General features: G+C 43.1%; 1 protein-coding gene across 2 annotated transcripts; it reads right to left on the minus strand.

Moving 5' to 3' along the window:
- Positions 1 to 716: 716 nt before the first annotated feature.
- taf3 (TAF3 RNA polymerase II, TATA box binding protein (TBP)-associated facto) lies at positions 717 to 8,421 on the minus strand. 2 transcript variants are annotated; one of them, XM_028043444.1, is made up of 7 exons: positions 8,039 to 8,421; positions 7,430 to 7,672; positions 3,851 to 5,679; positions 3,692 to 3,774; positions 2,687 to 2,957; positions 2,408 to 2,514; positions 717 to 1,645 (listed from the first exon to the last, which is right to left on the minus strand). In XM_028043444.1, exons 1-7 carry the CDS (start codon positions 8,202 to 8,204, stop codon positions 1,531 to 1,533), a joined length of 2,814 nt encoding a protein of 937 aa, XP_027899245.1. In that variant the 5' UTR covers positions 8,205 to 8,421; the 3' UTR covers positions 717 to 1,530. The 2 variants fall into 2 exon arrangements, with proteins under 2 accessions (XP_027899245.1, XP_027899236.1); XM_028043435.1 differs by having other exon boundaries at positions 3,851 to 5,682.
- Between the last annotated feature and the right edge of the window lie 1,677 nt (positions 8,422 to 10,098).

The raw sequence follows: 10,098 nt of genomic DNA on the forward strand, positions 1-10,098 counted from the left end.
TTTGCCAAATGTGTGCTCCGTTTATTTATTTATATCCAATAAAGAGATTTTTAGTGGCCATTGTTTCAACTATGAAGACGAATAAAAACTCTTAATATAATTCATTTCTCATTGCAGCATTACAATCTCAGGCTAAATGTTTTTGTTTTGTTCTGCTTTTAGCACAAACAGTGACATAAGGGTAACAAACCAAGGTTCAATTTAACAAAAGAAGATTTAGGAAACATTTTGAAACCTGATGTATATTAATAAACATTATATGAGCTTTAAAAATCCATCTGGTCACGTCTTCCCTCAAATCAAAAGGCAGTTCAGCTGCTGCTCTTTGAACAAAATGAACAATGAATAGATAAGTATAAGAATAATTAATAAAGAAATGACCTAATTATGTTTTTGTTTTTTTTTAGCTTATCTTTATGCTTTTTTAAAGGTGGAAAACAGTTTCACAATAATACAGAAGGATTTTATTTGTATCTCATATCTGGAAAAGCCGGTAATGCGAATCAAGAGTGACACCGTGTGGTCATTTATGGAGGAGACGGGGGCATTTTAACTACAAATGGCAGAAGGCACATATTTTTTAAAATGCATTTAATGCACACAATGTTCTACTATTTTTAAATGTGTTTCTGCAAAGTAAGTTCAAACAAATTCTTCTTAAAAAAGAAAAAGTGTTCGCAAACAGGCGCAGATGTGAAAATGATGCGATGTGACGCTTTCTTTTTGAGTCTGCGGACGCACAGACTGTTCACCTTTAATATTGAAATATCAGCAAAAACGATTTACATTACGAGCACGGCTACAGTATATGACTCCGAGAATCCATGTGAAGAAAAAGAAAATAAAAATACAAAGTTCAAATTTAAAAAAAAAAAAATGTACAGAAATTACAAGGAAAAACAGTTGGATTTTAAAAACCGATAAGTGAAAGTGGTTCAAACGAGACGATCCTAAGAACAGAACGCACTTGGGTTCCAAGGTGGTATTTACATATTTATACATGCCTGATGCAATCATCTTTATATACATGACATTTCAATGGCACTGCAGGAAGCTGCAGAAGGGTCCGGCGGTGAGGCCCGGCCTTCCTGCAGAAGAAGGGAAGCAAACAGACCGACGGTGGCAGACCTCTCCCAGGTTCAGCTCTGACTTTCTAAAAGTTCATGTGGTCTTCGCAGACAAAATCGGCAGGAAACAGCCAGCAAAACAGCCGGGGGAAACAAAAAAAATAATAATAACAGGCAAACGTTTTGCAGGTGATAAAGGAAAAACAGCCCCGCAGCAGGAGTAAGGCTGAGTATGTGCTGGTTAAAGCCGATTCCTCTCCCCGACTCGCGGTGCATAGCAGCTGACCTCTTTTTAAAAAAAACAACCCCCAAAAAGTCACCGTCAGCCGCGGAGTTTTAGTTATTCTTTTTTTGTTGTTTTTTTACAGCAGTGCCGCCAGCGATCAATAATGGCTTTATAGTTGAGGAAATCCCAAATCTGTCCGTTTGTTTATTTTATTTTATTTTTTTTCTTTGCATAGTCTCAGTGGGGTTTGTGTTTCTTCTTCTTGTGTTTTTTGTCCTTCTTCTTGCTGGAACATTTTACGCAGAACCACGGCTGGTCCTCCGGGGGCGGCGTAAGGATCCCGACACAAGGCCTGAGTGGAAACGAGGAGACAGGAGTTCACACGGTGAGGATTTGTCTGCATTAGTGTTGACGCGACGCGGAAACGTTTGGCTGTCCTAAAGAACCAGTAAAGATGTGAATGAGTCAGAAACGTCTCACTTTTGGACCCTAAAGGTCCAAAATTGTAGAAGTAGTTAATCTTTAATTATAGTAGCCTAACCAAAAATATATAAATTATTTTGAATACACTTACTAGAGGAAATTAGTTCAATTCAGTGTTAGTTAATTAAGTGTAGGGCTGCAAATAACGATTATTCTGATGATTAATCAATTAGTCGGATAAGAAAAGTCGGCATATTGTGCAGAGTTTTTTTAAATTAAGCTACAATATTAGCTTTTCCTATGAAATTATTAGAAATGCATTAAAAGACAGAAATTAGCAAATGATTAAATTCCTTTTTAAAATAAGAAAACAAACCTTTTATTGCCTAAAATGCAGCAACATAGCATTTTTTTTAAGTGAATTTGAACCAGGTGAATATTAAAAAAAATGCCACTTGAGGAGTTTTGGGTAAAACATATCAACAGACAGAGGTTTTTATCTCGGATGTGAAATTCATATATTTTTTCTACAAATTTGGCTTAATTACTGTTCTAAATACGTTGATTTGTTTAGCAAACGGCCTCTTTTTGAGTCTGTGTACTCCAGTTAATGATTAATTGGTTACTCAATTATTCTATTGCGATTACTTTAATAATTGAAGTTAAAAAGGTTTATTAGTGCGTCTCTTACCAGTGATACCAGTCGTCACAATCGTCACATCCAATCATGGGGCTGCCGTCATCCGCTTTGTTACATCCAGGACAAATCCAGATTTGATTTCCCCATTCATCCCGGATCTAGGACACAAACGGACACCACAAAGGATTCCCGAGGGGTTCCACGTCAACTTAACAGCTGTTATGCAGATTTATTAGATTCACGCAAACGATGAATTATTTTTAAGGCGAAATGATTCATAATCCTCCAAACAGCACTGCGGTAAAACACGCTCCACTCATGGAAACCCACCACGTAAGTACTGACGGTCTCGGTTACGACGCTGCGGACCGGCGGCTTGACGGAGGCAGCAGGGGGCAGCATAGAGGGCAGAGGCAGCAGAGACCCTGGCGGGGCAGGAGCGGGCTGCAGCGGGGAGGCGGGCGGCAGAATGGGAACCACTGGGGGGAGAACCGGCGGAGGTGGCGGCGTCCGGGGACGGTTCCCGGGGGCCGACTTGGCAGCAGGAGTCTTGGTTCCTGGGGTCTTGGGCTCCGAGTTCGGAACCACTTTGCTGATAACGCTGGAGAAACAAACACAGGTTAGCATGAACCGCCTGGCGTCTTTGTGTCATGGTTCTGGCTCTGCTCTGCATCCACTGAACCAGAACCAAACACGGAGGAGCAGCATTCGGTTTCTGCGCTCCATTAATGTGGAACAAACTTCTAGAAAACTGTTGAAACACTGAGCTCTTTTCAATCAAGGCTAAAAACCCATGTGATAATAACTGGAACATTGATCCATATCTTTCATATATATTTGCTGGATGATTTTGATGGTGGCATTTGACAACATGTAATGTTTATTGCTGTTTCATAATTGGTTACTGTTTTTATAGTAACCAATTACTGTTGCTTGATTTGACTTACCTTGTCACAAAGATCATTTAAAAAAAATGAGCTCTACCACCAGAGATGAGTTTTAATTCCAGAAAAGAAAAAGTGAAAATATTTAAATTGCAGACAAGAGTGTGTAAAAATTTATAGAAAGTTAAGTGGAGGGAAAAAGTGTGGTAGAACAAAAAAGAGCACAGGCTGCAGGTATCTGCGCAAATATAATTTATCTGTGCGGTACTGTGTAATGAATCGATGCGACAATTCATTTCCACATTTGAATTGAATAACCTGACTTCAATTAAACTAGTCAATAATGTTCTGATCTGTTGAGATTCACCTGTAACGGTTTATATGCAGAAATCCAAGAGAATACAGGTTTCTGGATGGAGTTGGGGATTGTGGGAAACGTCGGCAGACTTACATTTTGTCCTGACCTGCTCCCACCCTGAGGGTCAGCCGGGGAATGACTGGAGACGGCAAGACGACTGGAGTCTCCATCTTCACCTGAGATGGCACCAGCAGCGTCACCGTTAGCAACCGCCCCACAAACAACAACAAACAAGCACAAGCCAACGGTTACCTTCTCCAGACGAATCTTCTCCTTCTCTTTTTCCTTCTCCTTCTCCCGTTTCTCCTTTTCTCTCTCCTTTTCCTTCCTTTTCTCCTCCTTCTCCCTCTCCTTCTCCTTGGCCTTTTCTCGCTCCTTGTCCTTGTCCTTGTCTTTCTTTTTCTTCTTCTCCTTCTTGTCCTTTTTCTTCTCCTTCTCCTTGCTCTTCACCTCCTTGTCGTGCAGGATGGGCGCTAACGACGGCAGCATGGAGGGCACCCGCAGGCAGGTCGAGGGGCTGAACAGCGGCGGGAGGTCGCTGAGGGAAAAGGTCGACAGCGACTGTTTCTGCTTGTCCTCCTTGTTCCTGTCTTTATTCTTCTCCTTTTTGTCTTTGTCCTTCTTGCTTTTCTCCTTGTCCTTCTTCTTGTCTTTATGTTTCTCCCTCTCCTTCTTGGTGCCCTCTCCGTCTCTTGATTTTATTTTGATGGGGACCTCCGGTAGGGTGAACTCTCGTGGCATGAAGAGGTCGTCAACCTTGACATCCTTCCAAGGCATCTTGAGCTCCTTGGAGAACTCCTTGTTTTTGTCTCTGTTTTTCTCCTTGTTCTTCTCCTTCACCTTGCTCTTGTCCTTTTCCCGATCTTTGTCCTTCGGCTTGTCTTTCTCCTTCTTCTTCATCTTGGTCTTGAGGTCCTTCTTTAGCTTCTTCTTCACATCAGGCGGTGGCGGTGTGATCTTGCTCTTCTCCTCGAACACCTTGAGCAGCGGCTCGGGGGTGGGCGGAGACGCCGATCCCGACGACACATACTCGGCTGGGATGGGGGGAGGAGGAGGTGGCGGGGCCGACGGACCGCCCTGGTTGGCTTTGCGGACAACTTCGTTGATCGAGTCGTCCAAAGTCCAGTTGCCGAGGCCTATGTGGACGTGTGGGTGAAGCGGCGTCGAAGTGTCCTTCATGAAACCGCCGATGCCGGCGGGGATCTTGGGCGTCGACGGCTCCATGATGGTCAGCCTCCTGGGGCTGGAGAAGCCGTTGCTGTCGGAGTCAGAGCCGGAGGAGAAGGCGAAGGGGTCGGGCTCGCGCTCGGCGCACGCTCTGGCGATCACGGCGTCGATGGAGTCGTCGATGGCCGTGTTGTCGGGCTCCAGCTTCTTGAACGAGACTTCGGGGAACTGGGGGTCGTCGTCGACCGGACGCTGGTGGACGATCTCCTTCCCCATCCTCTCGCTCAGAGCGGACAGCTTGTGCAGAGCTTCCACTTTGATCTGAGCTGGAGGCGCTTTAAGAGAGCCCATCTTCGGGCTCTTCGGGCTTTTCGGACTCTTGGTCCTGCCCGGGGACTTTTTCCGCTCCTTAGAAGGTTTCGGAGAGTGTATGGGACTGCCTGCGACCGCAACAGGAAGCGCCCCTTTCGGGGACTTAGTTCGTTGCCTGCCAGGGGACGAGACCTTAGGCTTTCTAACCGGGATGGCGAGTGCCTTCTGGTCCGAGTGTTTGGGTAGGACCAGCAGAGGCCTGAAAGGAGGCAGGGGCCCGGATGGGGTTTCAGGCGACAGGGGGTCGAGGCTGTCGTGGGAAGGCAAAATGCCTGGCGGGACGCGCTGAGGGTTGAGGGAGGTAAGGGGCTCCCTGGGCTCCGCGCCCCACTCTGGGCTGAGACCGGGGTACATCCGTGGCCTCTTGGAGGTGGGCATCATGCCCAGGGCCGCGTCGGGACTGTCCAGGTGTCTCTTTAGCGGGTGGTTTTCGTCGTTGACCATTTCGTCTTCGTCTATTTCATCCTCGTCTTCTTCCAAGGCCACCTGCATGGCCTCAGCCGAGGTGCCCATGTCAGGAGGAACCTCTTCCTCCTCCTCTTCTGCTGAGCAAAGATAAAACAAACCAGATAAGCAACTCTAGCAACCTTAAAACCCATTTCTAACCCTGGAAAGGTTGGTGTACGCATTTGTGAACATCTTATAATAAAATGCACAGTTGACAAAAGGGCTTTTTGAGAGCATTAAAGAAAAACATCAATGTGTTCACTCATTTTAAAACCCAATCTATGTCACTTTGAGTTGTGCAAAATGCAACAAAGAGAATACATTTTCTGAATCAACACCATTAGACTAACCAGGCATGTATAGCAGATGAACCTTCATTATGTGAAAGAGTTTTTGTTCACTGAACAGTTACAAAAACCTTGAAACAAAACAGAGCACAGAAGACAGCAAAGACAGTCAAACTTACTCCAAAGGAAAAATGACGGACTCACCCTTTAAATTGGATTCCTAAAACAAATACCAGCACAGGTTTAATTTGGAAAATGGATCAGCAGTTGGAGCAGAGTGTTTGCAGACCTTAACAAGCCGCACCTATTGGCAACCCTGTTGGTAGATGCACCTCCTTAAAAGATTCACATTTAATAAATCAACACAGTGACGGGCTAAAGATGCTGAGTCAGCTGGGTCTCAAATATATTTGGAGAACGTATAAATAAAAGAAGTGGACGAACAAACAGAACGCAAGACGGAAAATTCAGAGCAATACGACAGTTTGCAATACGTTTCATATTTAAGGGCTTCAGCAAACTACAACAAGCCTCGGTTAAGGTCTCCTTCTATGACTCAACAGGAAAAAATGGCCTCCATAAGAGAGCTCCAAGTCCCAAAACCACTGTTGACCAAACAGAAGATAAAGACCCGCCTCACATTTACCAAACAAAAAAAAATCTGATGTTCCCCCAAGACTTACAAGACTCCGAATGTGTGCAGCATTCAGGACGACTTGCTGTGAGTGGTGGAACAAAGAAGTGTGGCAAAAAGCAGTACGACCATCAGCTTGTGACTGATGCACAACTCTGAATGGATCTAAAAAAAAAAGGTTTTCGAGTGGCCTAGTCAAAGTCCAGTCCTAAATTTGAGTAGGATTATGTGGTGTAAACAGACATGCTTGAAAATCCTCAAAAATGGTTGAATTAGAACAATCCTGTACAGAAGAATGAAGCCAAAGTTCATCCCCAGTAATTATTGCAATAAACGTTGATGTTGGTTTTTTTCCTTATCAAATAATATATTATTAATAGCGTAGTAATGTAAAACGATCCTCTCAAAGACCAATACATGTTAATTTTATGAAAAGCCCTTAACACGGGAACTTTAAACATCCAAAATAAAACACGACAACCAAAAATAATAATTAATAAAAACAACTTACAGACCATAAATAAAATGCATTATGAAGGTTCTACAAACAAAATTAACCTTCGAGAAAATAATCAGCAGAATTGAAAATAATTATTGATCTCATTTTAATTTATCCTGCGATTACTTAATTAATTGTGACAGGCTCAAGGCTCACTTTCAAATACTTGACGGCAGCTATCGCCATCAAGGCGTGAAGCAACCAGTTATTAGGTGATGGTTATACTGTAATAACAGTCCGTCTTGGTTTGGACAGATTATTTCCTTTAGTAAATGAAAACAACTCATCGGAAAACCAATATTGCAGTTCGTCAAGTTATTGTTGTTGCAAAAACTTGCACTATGTTCAGAACCATTTAAAACAGAAGAAATCTGGAAGGGAGAATAATACTTTTTCACAGTACTCTAGTCAACAAGCATGCTGACCTTCTTGTAAGGAGACCAGAGGCGGCATGTGCTCTGGGATGTAATCCTTTCTCTCCTCTGCATCTCTGACTCCAGGCTGAGGAAACTGCAGGACGTTGTTCTTGTTGAGGGGAAAGAGCGGCGTCTGATGGGTGAACGCCACGGGCTCCAGGTTGTTGACGTAGTCTTCCAGCTCGCTCAGGTTGACCCCCATCAGTCTGAAGGCCTGGCCGAGGTCGTCCAGAACCGGGTCTGTTCTTCCGTCTACAAACACGGGATCAAAACAAGAAGGTAAACCTTTAATCTGTAAGTTTAGGGCTGGATAATCTGACTGGAAGCAGAAGCTGGAGATGATCAACAAGTTTTAGGGTGAACTAAATGAACACTTCAGATGAATTACACAAAACGAAAGCGCGTTACAATTGTTCTTAGTGAAAATAACCGTAAAGTAAGCATAGTGACCACTGAGGTGTGTGGAAGCCGGTCAGGTATTAAGTTACTGCACTTTTTGACACATCAGCCTTTGCTAGGGGGCGCTACTGAAGGGAACAAGTCAACAACAACGTGATCGACAACTTCTGGTTTATTGGAGCAAAAGAAAGTAATCAGAGTATGAAACAGAGAACTTACACAGCTCAGAGTAGCGATGGCAAACCCTTGCCAGCTGCTGGATGTACCTGTGCAGCACATCGGACAGCAGATCGCAGGCTGTGAGCTGCACCGCATCCCAGCCCAGAGCCTGGCAGATCTGCGCCACCGAAACACGCAGCAGCGAGCGGGCATAGTTCTCGCACATCTCGCCGGCTTCGCTACGGTGAAAAATACCACTCAGTTCCGTTTCAAAGACATGACCCCGGTCTTCATGTTTCACCGAACCCCCAACGGACCAGGGGAAACCCACTATCTCGGTTAGTTTTGGACATTTACTTTAGTAGATATATTGGCGCTTTCGCCAGAGTCGCCATCTTGATTCCATCGGTAAAACCCATCCCGGAGGTCTAGTCTGCACATGCGCAAAAGTGATTGTCAGTCAGTGATGGGAATTGGGTAGATGTGAAGAGATCCGAACCTCTTGGCTAAGCTCAGCAAAGCGAGATGAATGTTTCATTTTTTTGGTTTTTATAATTAGGTCTGATTTTATTTAATTAGTCTTTTGTTTATATATATATATATATATATATATATAAACATTAAAGGGTTTGCAAGATATATAAACATATTGCATATATGGACATGCTTCTTACACTTCAGGATGCCATTTGACATTATATATATATATACATATATATACTACTACTACTACTACTATACTACTATTGCAACTAGAATATTCTAGTTGCAATATTCTAAAGCAATATTCTAGAATATTGCTTTTATTCTAGTGCATAAAAGCAATAGAATAAACAACAATCTATAACATATATCTGAATATGTATCCTTCCATCAAATATGCTGTCTTTAAATTGTCCCTCCCTTTGATTTATCCTGGTGATCCTCATCCTGGCTTCTGTAATTTTCTAACTTAGCCCAGATTGATTGATTTTATCACTGATTCTGGTCTGTCATCACTTGACACACCAGAGGCTGTCTGTGGCTGTTTCAGTTCCTCAATAGCTCCCTCTGCCGTCACAATATGCAATGATCACACAGTGTAACACTGCACTTCCTTTATTTTTTTTTTGTAATGATCTTTAACTCCTTATGCTGGGCGAGTGAGACACTGAGCTTAAGGGAGAGTGACAACTGACTATCCTTCATTAGTGTGTGACAAATATTAATGTCACGTGTGCAAAAAAAATGTGGTCATCGGTCACGGACGCGAACCGGCCAATCAAGTCGGCTCAGTCACGAACAGCACACCCCAACTGCTTGAGCACATACAGGAAGCCCCGCCGTCGATAACAGATCGTTGGACGAAACAGTCAGGGGCAACATGGTCGATGTTTGAGCGCCGTCATTGTCGAAAAGGAAGCTCTCGAGACAGACTCGCAGTAGTTTTAGCTGGAAAATATGAATATAAAAGTTATACCAAGGGTTAGTTCTAAGGTTTCGGCTCTTAACGCAGAGTCAAATCTCCTTCGCACTGGTAGCTTCTGGCTAGTAACAAATTGGCAGCGAATAAGATCGGCGTGTTCCTCCCCTTGTTGAAGTTGTTGCGTTTTAGGCAAACTAGGAAATTTCAGACTCGTCATTGTGTTTCAAAGTTCAGGTGAACGTAAACGATATCGGCTCGTCGGTTCTTGTTTTTTCGCACCTTCTATAGCCTACACAAGGTGGTGCTGGATTATTATGAAAAATAAGACCCAGTGATTTGTAGTGGCATTAATTTAAATTTCTATTAAAATGTTAACTGTTGGTGTTCAGTGGTATAGTAGTGGTAGAGGATAGGACACGTTTGGAAGCTTGTTTTCAGATAGCACCTTTTCAAGCTTGGTGTCTTAGTCGTTTCTTTGTTGATAAAGCTGTGATGGTGCTTCTATTTACACCTAAATGTTTCAGATCATCAAACAATTTTATTGTTAAGACAAAGACAAATATAAAAATGTGGTTTTCAAAAGATGAATTGAACACTCGAATGGTACTAATGTCAAGTTGGATAAAATACTTCAAAACGCATCATGCCCTGATCCAAAGAAATTGAAAAACAGATGAGAAAAAAAAAAAAGTGATTCATTCCATCTGTCTGAAAA

Source organism: Xiphophorus couchianus, chromosome 2, assembly GCF_001444195.1.
Source record: "Xiphophorus couchianus chromosome 2, X_couchianus-1.0, whole genome shotgun sequence".
Classification (NCBI taxonomy): domain Eukaryota; kingdom Metazoa; phylum Chordata; class Actinopteri; order Cyprinodontiformes; family Poeciliidae; genus Xiphophorus; species Xiphophorus couchianus.

What these genes read in the sequence shown, in the direction of transcription:
- taf3 (XM_028043435.1), bottom strand. Translation starts at nt 8,204, where the DNA reads ATGTGCGAGAACTATGCCCGCTCGCTGCTGCGTGTTTCGGTGGCGCAG. An exon ending in CCATCGCTACTCTGAGCTGT is followed by an intron (nt 7,673 to 8,038) that starts GTAAGTTCTCTG and finishes CCGTGTTTGTAG; the next exon opens with ACGGAAGAACAGACCCGGTT. An exon ending in GGAGCAGGTCAGGACAAAAT is followed by an intron (nt 2,958 to 3,691) that starts GTAAGTCTGCCG and finishes TTGTTTCTCCAG; the next exon opens with CGTTATCAGCAAAGTGGTTC.